Source organism: Rhea americana, unplaced genomic scaffold, assembly GCF_003343005.1.
Source record: "Rhea americana isolate MKP2758 unplaced genomic scaffold, rheAme1 scaffold_22, whole genome shotgun sequence".
NCBI classification, from domain to species: Eukaryota; Metazoa; Chordata; class Aves; order Rheiformes; family Rheidae; genus Rhea; species Rhea americana.
Genome location: NW_028186329.1, coordinates 2094863 through 2110902, shown reverse-complemented (window position 1 = coordinate 2110902; position 16040 = coordinate 2094863). Strand labels below are relative to the sequence as shown.

The 16040-nt window shown below is 39.5% G+C and overlaps 1 protein-coding gene across 5 annotated transcripts in view; it reads left to right on the top strand.

Moving 5' to 3' along the window:
* The window catches only part of EPB41L4A (erythrocyte membrane protein band 4.1 like 4A), a 139703-nt gene that overhangs the window by 44948 nt on the left and 78715 nt on the right, over positions 1-16040 (top strand). For all 5 annotated transcript variants that reach the window (XM_085305352.1, XM_085305353.1, XM_085305351.1 and 2 more), the window contains exon 2: positions 8858-8962. In XM_085305352.1, the coding sequence (XP_085161478.1) occupies positions 8858-8962 (105 nt within the window). The remainder of the gene's footprint in view (positions 1-8857; positions 8963-16040) is intronic.

The following is a 16040-nucleotide window of genomic DNA, read 5'->3' as shown; positions in this document are numbered from 1 at the left end:
GGAGGAGCAGTAACAAGGTGGTTTGCTCTTTGGTCAGCCTTAGGATGCTCTGTACAACCAAGCTTTTGCAGGTATGCTCAGCTGTGACATTATACTACCAAACGGCTAAAAGAGTATCAACAAGATCTGCCCTAATCTATTCGCCATCCCATTTTTCTTTCCTTGTTCTTAAAAACATCCTTCCWAAAAATAAATCAAACCCCCAAACACTCTACTAATCAGTACTTGGAGCCAACTTCTCCCTATGACAGTGAAACTGTAACTATCTTACTACCATGCTGAACAGCTGAGTAGTAGAAAAATCCTGAAACACTATGACAATGTGCCTCTCCTCTTTTAAAATTAAAGTCTTAAAATYAGACTATTTCTTTCTGAAAACTTTTCAGTATTTAGTTCATTACTGACATTTCTYGAGAGTCTTGCACTTCAAGCAGTTAGTCGAAGTACAAGACTTATTAAAACCATAAGTTCTTGTGTTCTAAAACTGCAGTGTATAATGAGCTTAATGTGCTCCAAAAATGTATACAACACCTGACTTAAGATAAACATTTAGGTTGATGACCATCTGAGAAGTTAGGACTGTTAGAACTGAGGGTTGGGTAGTTAAAGTGCCTCCCTTATGTACATAGACGCAGATCACAAAATCATTTGCAGTGGTGGAATGGAACCAAAAATGCCGGAACTAGTGACTAAAGTTAAAGGGTGTACCTTTATATTTATTTCCAAAATTGTATCTTGTATGTACATTGATGGAGATGATCTGAATGATGTTGCTCAACTAAAACATATGAAGTAAAAACAATATAGTCTAGGTAAATAATTCAAAATATGGCAAAAAAAATAAAAAGGTGACAGAAGGGAAACTGAAAATGCTTCAAATCAGATTTATCTCAATGAAGGCAAGATTAAAAAAAAAAAAAAGCCCTTCAAAGTTAATTTTTTAAAATAGCAATAAATTTATATGAGAAAAGATTTGAGAAAAGTTTCAACTAACGGAAGAAAGTACTATAGAAATAGCACTGAGAAGATTAGTCAGAAAACATGTGATGCTTCCTCTGTTTGGAGTGACTATAACAAAGATAAAGACAACATGTCTCCTCTGCTGAAAGAGAACGCTGCCCAGGCACTGCTGAAGTCATCTGAGGCTTGGCATGAGCTYGAGCTGCACTCTGAAGGAGGCACAAGCTAGAATAAGGAGGCTTGGGGTTCACTGACCCAGGTCTTTCTCTTCTGTGCTTGAACAGCTTCACCTGTTCTTCAGATACAGAGCAAGAATTTTGTGCAGTTTTACATACCATCCTTTAGGAACTAAGTGCAAAAACCCAAGCTGTTTTTAATGCTGGTGGGATTTGCTTGTGCGGAGGCTGGCATGGTACAGGGGAGGGTAAGTCAAAGAGGAAGCAGCCTCTGCAACCTCTCCGTACAGGCCCTGCTGCCCCGTGCCCATGAAGCGCACTTCTGCATGCTGCCTGCTTGCCTGCGGCTGGCGCATTGGATTCCCTCCTCCCACGCTGCCGGCCTCCAGCTGCCTGCTGCGAGACAGCCCAAGGCTGGGAGGGCCGTGACCTCCTGCATCTCTTGCTACGTGCCTGCAGGAGCCCTGCTCCAGCCTCCACYGCGAGGGCAGCTCGCAGCTTTCAGAATGGGAGGGCCTCGTCCTCGCTGTCGCAGCTGCCCAGTCCCTGGCAGGCCCAGAGGGACACATCTTCCATATTCATTGGGAATAATTTAAAGTAAATGTGTGAGAATGCGTTAGAAGCGTGTGMATTATCAATTCTCATGTACTYGTCTCCTGCCTCGCAAGGTGCTTGTGGTGTATTTCTTTAGCATCTATAATCAGGAAATGCAGAGGCCCTGCTTATCAAGAAGACTTCCCAGGTCAAAAGCTGTGACCTCTTCTGACTTAAGAAGAGGTCTTGTGAGGAGTAGAAAAAGAGTGATAGCCAACCTAATAGCCATTTTAAGTGTGATTGTGTGCTGTGTTTTTGAATTTCATTATTATAATAATCATTTCTGTGGTGTAGGAAATACCCAAARTGTATGGATATCACAGAAGTGATCATTGATATTCCCCTGCTCAGCCCCGCTGTTTTCTGTGAAAAGTTGAAATGCTTTACTGTAGGTAACGTAACTCACTTGTCRTATGGTAAATCTAGTTGCTAATAAGCTGCCTAATGTTAATATTAAGATACAGGTCGATGAATATTTTTAATGAAATTGATACGATGTGAATCCCTCTATGTGAACTAGTTGCTGCCACTTTACAAAATAYTGTTTATGACTGAAGGATCAATTTTAAAGCATTATTATATATTAATTACATTTCTGAAATCTACTGTTCTTTCAATTAATTATGTGCTTAGTTTAATGTCATCTAATGTCTGTATCATCTTCACTGAACTTTGACTCTTGCTTTAGGCATTTCTCATTATAGTGTGCATGCACATGCACAGATTGCATTATTATACCAGGTGAACATAGTCACTCATCTTTATAGGGTTTTGTGGCTCAGTATTTCTATCTGTATGTTTCTAAATTTACTGCCCTGAATTACAGACAAATGCTGTTCTACAGACTGAACCGACACAACAGTAGGTAATTTTGAATAATTTTCATAATGCTTACGTGTTGCATCCTTGGGTAGGTCTTAGGTTTATTTACTGAGATACACAAATTGAAGTTTTCCATTCACTTTATATAAACTCTAGAGTTTYGAATCAGACATGCAAGACTAATCAAAACAAAATTATATGGCGTGTGGACATTTAAGGAGACATGCTTTTTTAGTGCTCGTGATAGATAGTAAGGGAGTATATGTTTGCTTTTATATGCTCAGTGAAATCCTTACCTACTCAAAAGGAAGCACACTGAGCTGAAGTAGTTTCCCATAAGACAAATATTTCAGTAAATTAAAAAAAAAAAAAAGACTGCTCGCAATCAAGATCAGTTCATATCTATCTGTGACTAAGCCTCAAAGTGCAATCTAGCTGGTAGTTACAAGGGGAGATCCTACTCACTGAAATTTTAGCCTCTGTTAAGGAATTGCTCCCAAAATAGATTTTGAAAGATACATATAAATTTGAGGCAGGTACACTAATTACAAAACCAGGTAAATTAGATGTACTTTCAGGCATGCTTCTAGAACAGCATTTGTTGATCAGAATGCGTTAGTGTAACTTGTATTAGCAAAAGCCAAACAACGCATCTACTAATGTGTCTTTCATATTTGTCACTTGAAAAATCAGTGCAGTAGATAACAGCCTAGCAAATAGAGCAGCTGTGCTGTGTAGAGTTCTTCTCAGGAACATGGGTGGAGAATTTTGTGCATGTGTTTGCAAATGTATCACTGAGAAGTCCTCAGTGGGGGGGAGGGGGAATTGAAAATGGGTTGGCCTGTCCGCTGTCAGTGGAAGCAGAGGGGAGGGAAGGGGAGGAGATGAATTTGCACAATTTGGTTTGTACTTTTGTATGATGTGTACTTAGGGCAGACTGTGGTATTTTATTTGTGTATGTTAAATCCTCAGTTCTGAAAGTATTTACTTCTGTTGTGCAATTGTGTTGGGGAATATCTGCACRTACAGAATTGTGTTAATTTTAATTCCTCTCTGTTTGGACATGCATTCCGCAAATGAAGGTCAAATTGTTTGTGTAGATGAATATTGGTAAATATTAAACATTGTTAAGTAAAAGATCTCTGCTTGAACGTGCACTGATCAAATTGAGGCCTGGCTGGTTGGTTGCCTCAGGGGAAAAGAGGTGCTTGTTCTGTGCTGGTAAAGACCACCAAGAGCTTGGATTTTAGAACCCTGAGCCTTACCGCTTTTATTGCTAGAAGGAGGTAAAAACTGTATTGGTATTTGGTCTTTTCTGAGCTTGAGATGGGGGCAGCAGCAGATCCTTGCAAGAACTAAAACTGTTTGCAGTGAGAAAGCACTCATTGGAGACGGTTGCCTCTGTGACGGATCTGTGAGGTCTGTGATGGCTCTACTCAGCCTTAGTTGTGTGACTCTGTACAGTTCTTTTGAACAAAAGTTTCATCTGTACTTAGTAATGCTCAGGACAAAATCCTGCAGTTCAAGCTCTGAAAATTCTAGGTAAATGGTACCGTCTGGGGGGSGTCTACCTGAGCACCGGGATGCTGTAGGGCTGGTCTGTGCATGTGCAGTTGCTGTGATGGATGTGTTCAGAGCTGCTTCTCCCTGCGCACAAGCAGTAGAATGGGGACTTTCCCCGTTMTGGGGGCATTCTGTGCTCCAGTGTGCTCCAGCCCTGATGCACAGGGAGCGCTTCCCGTTGACTGCAAGGGCCGAAGCTACTGGATAGCGTGTAGGGCGTGGGTCAAGCAACTCAAGGGCTTGCTAGCAGTACAACCCCTGCAGTCGTACACCTGCCAGGGAGATCTCAGGAGCATAGTGTGTGTTCCTGCCACTGCTCGTGCAACTATGTCATCCCCTGTAGCATCCTCCTTGCCTTTCCATATTCTAATGAAGTTCCTTGTGCAACATTAGAAACCTTCTGTTCTTATTCTTGTTATCTCATGCTAATGTATAAGCCAAATCATTAACTCAGTATCAGGTGCAACTTTCCAACAGACTCAACAATGGGGAAAAATATAGGAAAGTGCATCAAAAGACAACAGCTGTGTTAACCCAAGGTTTTAAGCCTTATATTTTTAAGCAAGGGCTCATGAATTCATCTGCCTCTTCCTTAGCATYTATGAGGTTGTAAGAGACAGTTTGGTAAAGGCAGCAGATTGGATGATTTCCAAAAGCGAAGTTCCATGGTCGCTGTCCGGATTAAAAGAGATAGTGCTGCGTTTTATTTTACTTTTAATAAATTGCCATTTCACTGCCTACACAAGTTTTCTTTTGAGAGAGGGACTAATATCCTACAGGGACTGATGTTACCGTACTACTTACTTTGTGTTTAAATTCATTGCTGACCTCAATTGTGGATCTGATTTGGCTTTCCCTGCTGTGTACAATACAAAGGAGAAAATTAAACAATATCACAGCAGAAAAACCTCACTGGGACTAAAAAGCAGTGAGCAGTGTGGAAAATCTGAATTCCTGATGACTAAATATGCAGTAACGTGAATATATTAAAACATAGTACTCTAGGATTTTTAAAAGAGCAATTTCTTTTTGATTAAAGAAATACAATYAAATCAAATCTGTCCTGAAGGTTCTGGCTGTCATTTTCTTTAGCCAGTAGAAACCTGCCTTTCTGGTTTATGAAGCCCTGGTGCTAACATGTAAAGCAAGATGTTATGACTCATTTGAACAATTCTTTGTTCTCTCTTGAAAGCATTGCCAGTGATATTTTCAAATGAACTTACTGTACTGGGGTTTACCCCTAAGAATGCAAGCTGCTAGCAAGTCTGAGCTTAATGCCAGGCAGGTTATATAATTTTTTCAGTGCTGTATGCTGTAGATTAATTTTATTCATGCTCTTTGATAGTTTTATTCTGCAGTTTTGGTGAATTATATTTTAATTTTATCGGTGAAAATAAGGAAGCTCTTTTTTTTTTTTTTTTTTTTTTTCCCTGAATTTGAAGAAGTTTGAAGAGAACATTCTTCCAAAGCGGTAGAAAAGTGCATTTCAAGACTGATAAGTAGTCTCCTGGGGTTTGTCAGCAGAACTGCTTTCCAGACTCCAGCTGAAGAACCAATTTACTTGCATAAAACACTAAAATCAGTTGGCTTAAACTGAGAACTTGCTATTTGAAAACGAGCCTACTCTGGTTTCAGCAAGACTCTGAGATGGGTCTGAAGAATTTTCCTTTGGTGAGATGTGAGGCTGAGTAGAGTGAGGTGAGGCGCTCATCTCCGCAGTGGCCCGGTAGCAGGCTGCCCTGGGTACCCGCAGGGATCGCTGCGGCCTGTGCAGTGCCTTGGTGAGGAGGGCAACGGAGGCAATCGCACACTGTTTTGGCTGAGGTTGGCCAACACATTGAGCATCTTAGGGCTGTGAGTGTGGAGAACGCCGGACCGTTGTAAGTGAGATGGCGCTGCACAGCCTTTGGCCACAGCTGGATCTCTTGTTTCTGCAGGACCTGCAGTGGTGGAAATGTTACCTGAGCTGTGTTAAGCAAATAAATTAAGATATATTTGTTTTCTCTCTTAGCTCAATCATAGAAGTAAAAACAGTTGAAAGGCTTTTAAATGTCATTTCCATTTATCTCTGAAAGGGAAAAAGAGAAGCTTTAATTTCCACCAAACCAGGTGTGAAATGTGCTGGTTTCTTAGGGATCATGCTAGCTTTAACCTCTGGAGGAGGAAAGTTGTCCCAAAGACTCCTTATTTAATTTGAGCTCATTGCCGCCCTAAGCTGGCTAAAAATGAGTAATGCCAGCCAGGTTAGCTGAATGCTAAACTGGTGTGGAGTCATAGAAGTTAAACTCTGTAGGATTTTAGTTTCTGTTTCAATTTAGTCTAGTATCTTTGATTCCCAGGAGGGTGTATAATTGCCGTAAGATATTTGAATGGAAAATGGACTGCTTCATCTCTTGATCTTTGTCCCTGAATTGCCTTTTTTTTTTTTTTTTTTTTTTTTTTTAAAAAAAAGCCACGCTGGAAAGACTGCCTGATGATATGAATCATTCTAGTGGTCAAACAAAAAGAGTAGATTTAAGCTAATCACAGAATTTCCGTGTGCCTTCAGTAGGCCTTGCCCACCTTCCCTCCATAGGCAGTAATGCAGACAGCTCTGATTATACCTTCTGAAAGATTTTACTGACCCTTTCGAAGCCCCATGGCTCTGAACAGCTGACTGTGGATTTCCTTCCATCTACAATGTTCTTTTTACATTTAGCCGAGTAGAAAATGTTGCAATAATTTATACCTCAATGGAATCACTTACAACTAAGCGTAAGGCCTTTGGAGTCAGGGCTGCTTTTTTGTTCTGTGCTTTTGTGGTGTTGGTTTCTAAAGGACACTGGTGTAGTCTTGGGTTCCCAAGATACCATTGTAACTGTGTGGATGATGATTAGAACAGTTATTTCTGATGCTGAAGATAGTTGTCTCTTACACAAAGTGTGAATATGAATAACTGTATATGTTTTCAGTTAGGTAGATATCTCTCCTGCCTTTTTGGATAACAACTTATAGAAAACAAGATAGGATGGTTACTGCTACTATCTTGTGTCCTTTTTGCCCTGTAATTTAGCTTGTCCTTTTTTTTTGAGGTGTGTTTTTTTTGTTTGTTTGTTTGTTTCTGTGTTTTTTGCTGTAGTGCTCCTGGCTGTCACTTTATAGCTGAGAAGGGCTGAATCTTGTCTTGTGTTGTTTTTACAACCTAAGTTCAGTTTTTATTGAGGATAAGATCACTGTACCTCTGTGTTTTACCTAAAATACTAAAGTGAGATTCAGTAAATTTCTGCTAACCGTAATTGTATTTTTCCYGCATTTTTTCTGTTATGTGGCTGACCATCAAGTCACCCTGTACACGCTGAGGAAATATGTAATTCCAGTGTAAATAGCCCATATGATAGCATTAGACTGTCCCATACCAAAACCTGTTCAGGAACTGCTCCTGTTTAAGCAAACATATATTAATTTAATTGAATAGCGTGAATAAACAAGTTCCAGCCTACCAGAGATGTTTATCTTGCCTTTACTTACTTAAAGTTCAGTTGGCCATCTGAAATTGTTGTACTGACCCTGCCTTGGTGACTGCACAAATGTGTCTACTCAGAAAGGAGGAATGCATCTTCACAGTCATCGTTTGACTGATATTTCAGTAGCAGAGCTAAATTAAATAAATTTAGTATCAATATTTTTTGCCATTTTAGTTGTGAAATTGTGATTTTTTTCCCCCTCGTTTCTCTCATGCTTTTCCTGTAATAGAAAGGATTAAAGCAAATAGGAATTGGTTTTTGAAATCCATTGTAAATTGGTAATTGGCGACCCGTCTTTCACATGTGTGCACTATTCACTGTTCTGCCACCATTTACACAAGCTTTTTACAGATGATTTTTCTGCATATGCAGGCTAAGCGTATGCATGTACATAAAGCAGTTAACCAAAACCTTGTTAYGATTTATTTCTGTATTTTTCTGTGGAATTTGGACTATAGTAATTAAATGCTTTAATTGATTCTGAATCAATTCTGGATCGTTCAGTGTAATTATTCTCAGTTTTCCTAGTGTGTGTGTTGTTGACTACTAGGGAAACAAACAAATAAGAGGCGTTCAGGTAGCAGTAGGCATTTTATAATATGTTGTCAACAGTACAGCTTTGTTTGTGATACTGTCCCCAGTATTGTTTGCAAATACTAGAGTAGACCCTTAATGAGGTAGTATTCAAGAATACAGTGAGATTATTTGATTCAGGATGTTGGATTTCTCCCACTTCTATTATCAAAAGCATTTGAAGTGAAAACAAACTCCAACAAGAGTGACAACGGAGTAGCTAATAATTCATAATTTATGTCTTAAGGGCAGACTTTTGCCTCCTGATCTTCAGTGTCAGTGTCTGAGTGACAGGCTTGTGCTTGAAGGAAGAACATGATTTCAGACTAAAGATATGCCCTGGGGATTAGAAGATTGATCAAAGAACAGAAAGTTGCTAGAAAATCTCTACATTCATTCACTAGCATTCTGTGCATGCAGGTACTCTTGAGTGGTTCCTTTTGTGTCTATTTACCTGCTGACTACCTAGCAATATTTACAGAATGGCTGATTAATCATGTGCCAGGACAAAATATTTTGTTGTATATATAGCTGAAATTTTGGTTTAAGGCAGCGGGAACTGCCTCTGCCTTTAGACAAAGCTTACTGAATGCATGAATGCCACTGAACGTAGCTGACAAAGGCAGAACATCTTTGTGAAAAGACCCTGTAAATTCTTTCCCACAGAAGTCAACGAAAGGGTCGGTTGTCCTGGGCTACGTATTTCGTCACTTAAACCTAGTGGAGATAGATTACTTTGGGCTGCGCTACTGTGACCGAAGTCATCAAACGGTGAGTAAAAGACAGACCAGATTGGCATTTCCATCTGTAAAATTTACCCTATTTTGACCTTTGCCTGTAGAGCATTTAATTGTCATACTTTCACTAACTTTTACTATTTCATGAAACAGTTTTCCAGTAAAAATTTCCTTGTGTTCATTTGCATAAAATCTTGGAATAGTCATTAATGTTTTATATGAGAGCAGAATCAAATCCTACGTTCTGCATGAGATACTGAAAATAAAATGAAGGAGGTATAACAAGTAACAAATTGTCACAGTARGTAGGGTTAAAAATTTTTCCATTTCTAATGTTGTGCCCTGGATTCAGTGCTTAGGACATGATACTTCCTGACTAGGAATTCTCTTTGAACCTGCTGTAACTTACTCCAGGCCCAGCCAAAACAGGAATATCTTGAAAGCAGTGTCCCCAAGTGTATCAAAAGCTGATTTACTTGGGCCACTTACTGATCTGCTGTCTTAGAATGTAGCTCCTGCTTTGAAGGAAGCCTTTGGCTGGCAGGACACGTTGTATGGCATGGTGGCTGCTCATTTACTCAGAGCCCCAGGGGTCAATTTTGGCTCCACTTGAACTGCTGCTGTGTCCTCAAGCCAATACCATGAAGAAGGAGTCCCATTTGACTGACAGAGGCTCTCCACATGTGGAGGGCTTTTTCCACCATGAGATCACAGTCTTAATTGGGCAAGAAAATAGAAACTGCATTGAGATGTTCTAGGGCCAAAACATTTAAGCGATTGCCCAGTATTTTGGGGCAGTGGTATCCGAAATGACTTCCCAAAATGGCTTGTGAAGCATTACTGCAGTCAGAGAGGAGGAACTGGGAGTGCTCAGTAAGAGGACCAATGCATAGGGTGATCTTTATGTTGCTTTCATTTTGCGAAAGGAATAACGCTTGTCCTAGAGGTAAATGATGCCAAGCTGTTACGCTTTTAAAGTCGGATGTATTTTGGGAATAGGTACAACACCCTGACCTTGAAAGATGTCACATTTTATCTAAAAATGATAACAAATTATTGAATTGACCAAATGCTTACTAATTTCTTCTGATCAGCTGAGGTGGAATATGTAGCGACTGCAGTTGTAATAGCTAGAGACTATTGCTTGCTGCTAGGAGCTGCAGACTGCCCTGCTCACTAGCTGTTTATTTCTGTGCTGTTGTCTAGACATTTATAAATTCAGTTCATTGATAAAGCTTCAGGCTTTTTAACTTAAGTTTCATTACATGGAGATGAAAGTCAGATTCAACTATGAACTGAAGGGTAGACTGTTGAAAACAGCATTTTTGATTTCCTGAGGAAACATGTGAACGAAAAGCAGGTAGCTATTTTTTTCTGTCAAAACAGTTCCCTTTTCTTCCTGTAAAGATAAATTCCAGAGGTGTACACAGTGATTAAATGATCACTGTGGTTAAATGATTTATCCAGCATTATGAAAGTAAGAGAAGATTACATCTCTTCAGTGAAAGACTTGACATGTAAAGGGGCATTCTAGGATGTATTCTGCTAATAGACTAGCAGATTTGGGTGTATGATAGTATTGCATTTTTTATTATGCTAGTGTATATGAGCTGTCAGTCATAACCCCATTAACTCAGCCTCTCCAAAAGCAGCTTTTTTGCCTTTTCCTCTTGCATTATACTCTAGCTGTATAATTCTAATATTGTCCTTTTTCTCTATTTTCTGACCACTAAAATCAAGAAGCCACTGTGCATAGAATTTATTGTGGATTTTGAAGGTGTTCATCCCACTTCCCTAGTTTTCCTGCTTTTGTACTGACGCCAGCCATGGCGTGGGAATATGACTTGTGCCAGGATGGATAAGGTGCTACAGTCTCTCTTTGTGTAGAGGTCTTCTGACCTGTGTTTTGCCTGGCTTCTGTGTTGGTGAGCAGGTGTCTCTTAAGTGTGTTTGTATTCCTGGTCTCTTGATGGAGCGCAGCATATCCCCCGCCGATAAGTTTTCTTTACTGAGCAGTCCCAGTGTGTGGGAGAAGGGTGCACATAGAAGCTTTGTCCTGACATGCTGCTGGGAAGCAGCCAAATGTACAACTGGAGACCCAACTGTGGGCTGCRTTATGGAGTGCACCTGCACTACCGTGTAGACACTGCCACAGTGACCGAGTTTGTGCTGCAGGCTCTGCACCTGGGCTCTGTCACAGCAAATACTAAGAAAATGCCCGTTCCTGTTACGTGCCTGTATATAGGTAATTAAAAGTTGATGCTGTTTAACCTGTGAAGTTCACAAATGACTGTGTTTAGTTTTACATGTTTTATGCAATTGTTGCTAGCTTGCTATTTTTATTGAAATATTTTATGCGTTAAGAATAGCCAGTATGAAGGGAAAGCCTCCATGAAGCAAGCAGCGCCTTGCTCTTAAACTGTAAACATATATTGAGTTGCTCACTGAATACTACTAAAACTCTGTGGGCTGTTGTGGGAGTTAGTCCTGTACTGGCTGTCAAGAAACCCCAGATTTGAGTTTTGGATTGGCCAGAACAGATTTCCTAAAGGAAGGAAAAAAGGTTACCTTGCTAATCAGTTCTAAAGCTGTGATCTTGAATTAGTCTCAAAGAGAAAAATGTGTCTGGTGAATTGACCACCTATTAATATACTGGTATTGATCAGAAATATTTTACTATTCAATTTGTTAGGTTATTTGTGGTATTATATGTTTAACTGAGCGATGAACAAAATAGATTGGACAAAACTATATATTTTAAAGAACACAACACAATCACAAAATAAACTTTTTATTAAGGCTTTGAAATAACTTGTTTAGTTATTCTTCCCATTATTCCAGCATACCTCAGCACTTCAGTTGATTTCATGTCGTGCTATTGAGCTACCCCTTATGTGGAAGGTATCATAATTATTTTATTAGTACTTTGGGTCTAATCAAGGAACAGGGTTTCACTGTTTTATGTAGGAAATGAATGCRTAACAATAAAGTCGTCTCTTCCTGAAAAACTAACAAACTAATTACCAAGTGAGAGAGAATAGCTAGATGCAACAAAGAGAAGGACAGAACAAGGTAACTGTGGACAGTAGGATAAAGCATAAATTGGAGGACTCCATTCCTAGGGTAGTAATTTGGTTGTATTACTTGAATTTCTCTGCTGATGTCCCAGGTACCTCTAAACTCTTCATGTTAAAAGAACAGTATTTGATTTGCAAAATCCAGCACTTGAAAGTTAGAAATTGCCAAATTGACCATTCTCAGTGAAGTGCTTGAGCTATGTCTATGTTGTGCTCTGAGCAAGGCAAAAGTCCTAAGGAAAAACAGAAAGTATTTGATTTATAATTTGAAATTATATCAGAATGAACAGGAGAGTTGAACTAATGCTATAGGATGTCGATAGAGTTTCCTACCCTTTGAATGCTTGTACTGACACACCACACAGCTCTTTTAACATAGTATAGTACATTTTTTGGTATAGATAGCTTAAATGAAAAATAGTTTAGTTGATTGTCACTATACTTCTCTGTGCATTGTCATCAGCCCTTCACTCAAGCCTTTTGCATTGCTGCACAAGCTGTTGGTGCTTCAGTCCCACTGAGCTGAGAGCATGTACAACCTGTATTTTCCCCTGTGGATGGTCTGCTGGGTCCTGACTGACCGGGCATTTTTTGTCTTTTGCCTCATCTGTCAGCAAAGTGGTATGTTGTGCCCCATCTGATATTCTTCGGCAAGACATGATTGTGGGAGTCTTTGCTGTAGATGCTGAAAATGGCTTAGGAAAGTCTGTCCTGCCTTTTACTTTCTCACCTCTTTAGTAATTSGGAAAACAGCAGACTTGTGATTTCCTTCTCCTTCAGTGGAGGAAGGACCAAATGCCAGGTAAGTCAGTGTTAGGAGGCCCACACAGGTCCTCTGCTCATCTTACTTCTGGTTCCCACCTTCCTACGGCTCCCAGGTACTCCCGCATAATAACTGCTGCTACTGCCTCTTTRGCATCACCAGTATGCCTCAGGAGAGCGGTGCCAATTATTATTGTGGCAGGATGCCATTATTTTCTTGCCACATACAAAGGAGGGAATGGAAATGGCAATTTTAACACATTATATGTCAGGAAAATTGAGCAGAATTTGGTGAGACAAAGGGCACTTCTGTAGCCTGAAGGCATTCCCTTGCTAAATCACAAAAGCATGCTGAAAAAAACATGCTATTAGAGCTTCTCTTGTGAAAAAGATAYTGAGATTCACTTACTGCAGAAAGCTAGACAACTGAAAGCATTGTAAAGATCCTTTGGTAATAAAAGTTGGTTTTTACTTGCAACAGCCGGACTGCATTTTACAGTCTTAGGTTTGGTCAGATTGCCCCCTCGCCATTCCCAACTAAACTCTCGTGCTACAGCTGCTYGGCCTAACGCTGCGGAAGGCACGTCCGTACTGTACAACAGGGTGTTATGCAAAGATCCACCTCTTCTTCTCTGCTGTAGTGCTAACCTGAGCTGTTAAATTGCTAAATTCACAAGGGGGACAGCGTAGCGATACTGGCTTAGGGCTGTAAAATGCAGAAAGCGGTATCACCAAGTAAATTGAGCAGCGTATCCGAGCTGATTTCCCCTGCCCCAGTTAGTTCAGGTACAGTGCTGCRCTGACACATCCGTACTGCTCCAAGATCTGGAGCTAACATGAGATTGGCACCACTGTACCTGCGTACACTGTACTTGCGTACCGTGCGTCTGCTGGATAGTGCAAATTTGTTTGAAATAAGTGTTCATCTGAGTGTTTTCTTCCCTGCTGTGTGGAATTTCTGTTTTGAGCATATGGATGTGGTAAAGCAGCATGCAGAAGGCAGCCCTTGGCAATGCRTTTTGCGGCTGAGTAGTTCAGAGGGGACACAGAGGCAATGGGGAGATGCAGATCTCGGTTTCTTCTGAGCTGAACAACTACTGTGAGTTGCCCTGCGACAATCTGGTCAGTTCAGTTGTGGTAAAGTTAAATATAGAGGCCAGCGCCATGAATTCCATATCCTAGCAGTGTGGAYTCGTGTATGTGAAGTATGTTTTTTTGATCTGTCCTATATAATTAATAAAGGAGCTGCAGCATACTTAAATTAGCAGGTGTATATACCACATTAGTAGGTGGTAGAACAGTAGCAGGTTGAATGGACTGTATGTAACTTTACTGTGGAAAAAAAGGCATCATTTTAATAAAATATTTGCTTACAATAGAAAGTGCCTATCCTTTAGAGCATTATTGTAATGTAATCTAGCATGTGTTTTGATCTCAAGAACTTGGAAGAACAGATGAGCTGTGCTTAGTTCGTGTTTTGTTTTTTTTGTATGAATTTGACATTTGCCCATGAATATAGTACACTAAATTAGCTAGAAAGAAGATGACTTGTGCTGGTTAAAATAGACTGCATAGCTAGTGAAAAGAAAGTGGGAGTTGACAATACTGATTAGAAGCTAGAAATTGTAGAACATTGTTAAGGGAATGAAACAACCTGAACAAAGCTGATGGCCAACTGAATTAAAGGCAGTAAGAATGAAATTTTAAAGTATAGTAGGATCTAAAGGAAACTTACCTTGTGGTATAGATCTAATACTGAGTATAAGCAGTGTAACTTTAGATTCTAATAAAAAGGTKGAAGTATTTAATACTTATTTGTGTTTTTAGGAAATGCCTGATGATTTATACATTTCGTTTATGATAAGGAAGTACTTTCCATTTTCAGAGTTGCTAACAAGGTTACCTAGGATATCTTCAACATAGAAGATCTACAAAGTTTGCATTGAACTTTTGCAGAAAAACTGGCCCAATAATTCTGATCGTTAATGTTGACTGAAATTATGGAAGGCTCTTGATAATTTCAGATTATAATTGAAAAATACTGGGCAATCACTTAAATGTTATGATTTCTGTTGTAAAAGGGAAGAAAAATTGGCACATGTGAGRCGATAGGTACAACTTCGTATGAGTCTGGTTAAAATACCCAGGATTTTCGTTTGAAATTGATAGATTTGCCTCCACCAGACACTTCATTGACTGATACCACAGCAAACATTTCAACCTAGTTAATATTTTGTTTCAATTAAATGCATGGAATTTGACCTCAATTTGACCCTGTGCAGATTCAAGGAATGAAGTTCATGGAAAAATGCTTGYACTCGTTTAAGGGGCTAATTATAAATAACACATATCCCTTTCACAGCTTTGTCTCAGTTTGGAATCTTCATATTGGAGCCAGACTCGCAGAAGTATGTATGACAGTAGTGCCTGTCTGCTCTTAAATACTACACATTTTTAAAAACATTCTTTTAATATATAATTCCTTCCTAAAAATGAAAAGGAGAGTTTTGTTCATCACCATTCTTAGTAAACAATAATTTCTGTAGTAAATAACACAAATAGCAAATTGTAAATAGTAATTAGTGAATTAGTAGCCATCAATTTAGTAATTTGGTAGTTGTATTTGTTAGCACTAGAGAAAAATAATTTGTTTTTTTTCCCCCATTTCTTCTGTGAATGGTTTATTTCCCTTTCAGATGCACGTGATTTAACACCTGCAGTTGGATGGGTAAATGCTGGGTCCTCCACTACTTTGCAGTGATGGTAAACTACTTGCAAGTCAGATAACTTGCTGTCTGCACTGGAGAGATGCAGACGAGAAGTCACTGAGAAGTGGCAGGCTGAGTTGCCAAATAGATAAAAAAGAAGGAGACTACATGTCTCATGCTTCAGCACCCATGAATGCTAAGTTTGTTTTCATCGCCTGCTGTGCAAGTGTATTGGGTTAGTTGGAGAGACGGCTTTTTTGTTTTCTTCCTCTTGGCTCTTTAACAATTTAACATGTGAGTTCAAAACTGTGACTCTCTCCAACRTTATTTATATGAATATACAAATGTTTGATATGTATACAACACACATTATTATGTATACATGCATAAACATGCTTGGAGGCTCTACTGCAGGGGGTCTTGTTTTTGTAAAAGTTCATATTCCTTGTGCAACCTAGGCTTGAAGAATACCGTTTCCTTATCTGTGAAATTCCATCCATCTTTGGCTTATAAATAAAATGTTAGAAAACACCCTTTCCTACCCTCACCCCTCACATTCTTCAGA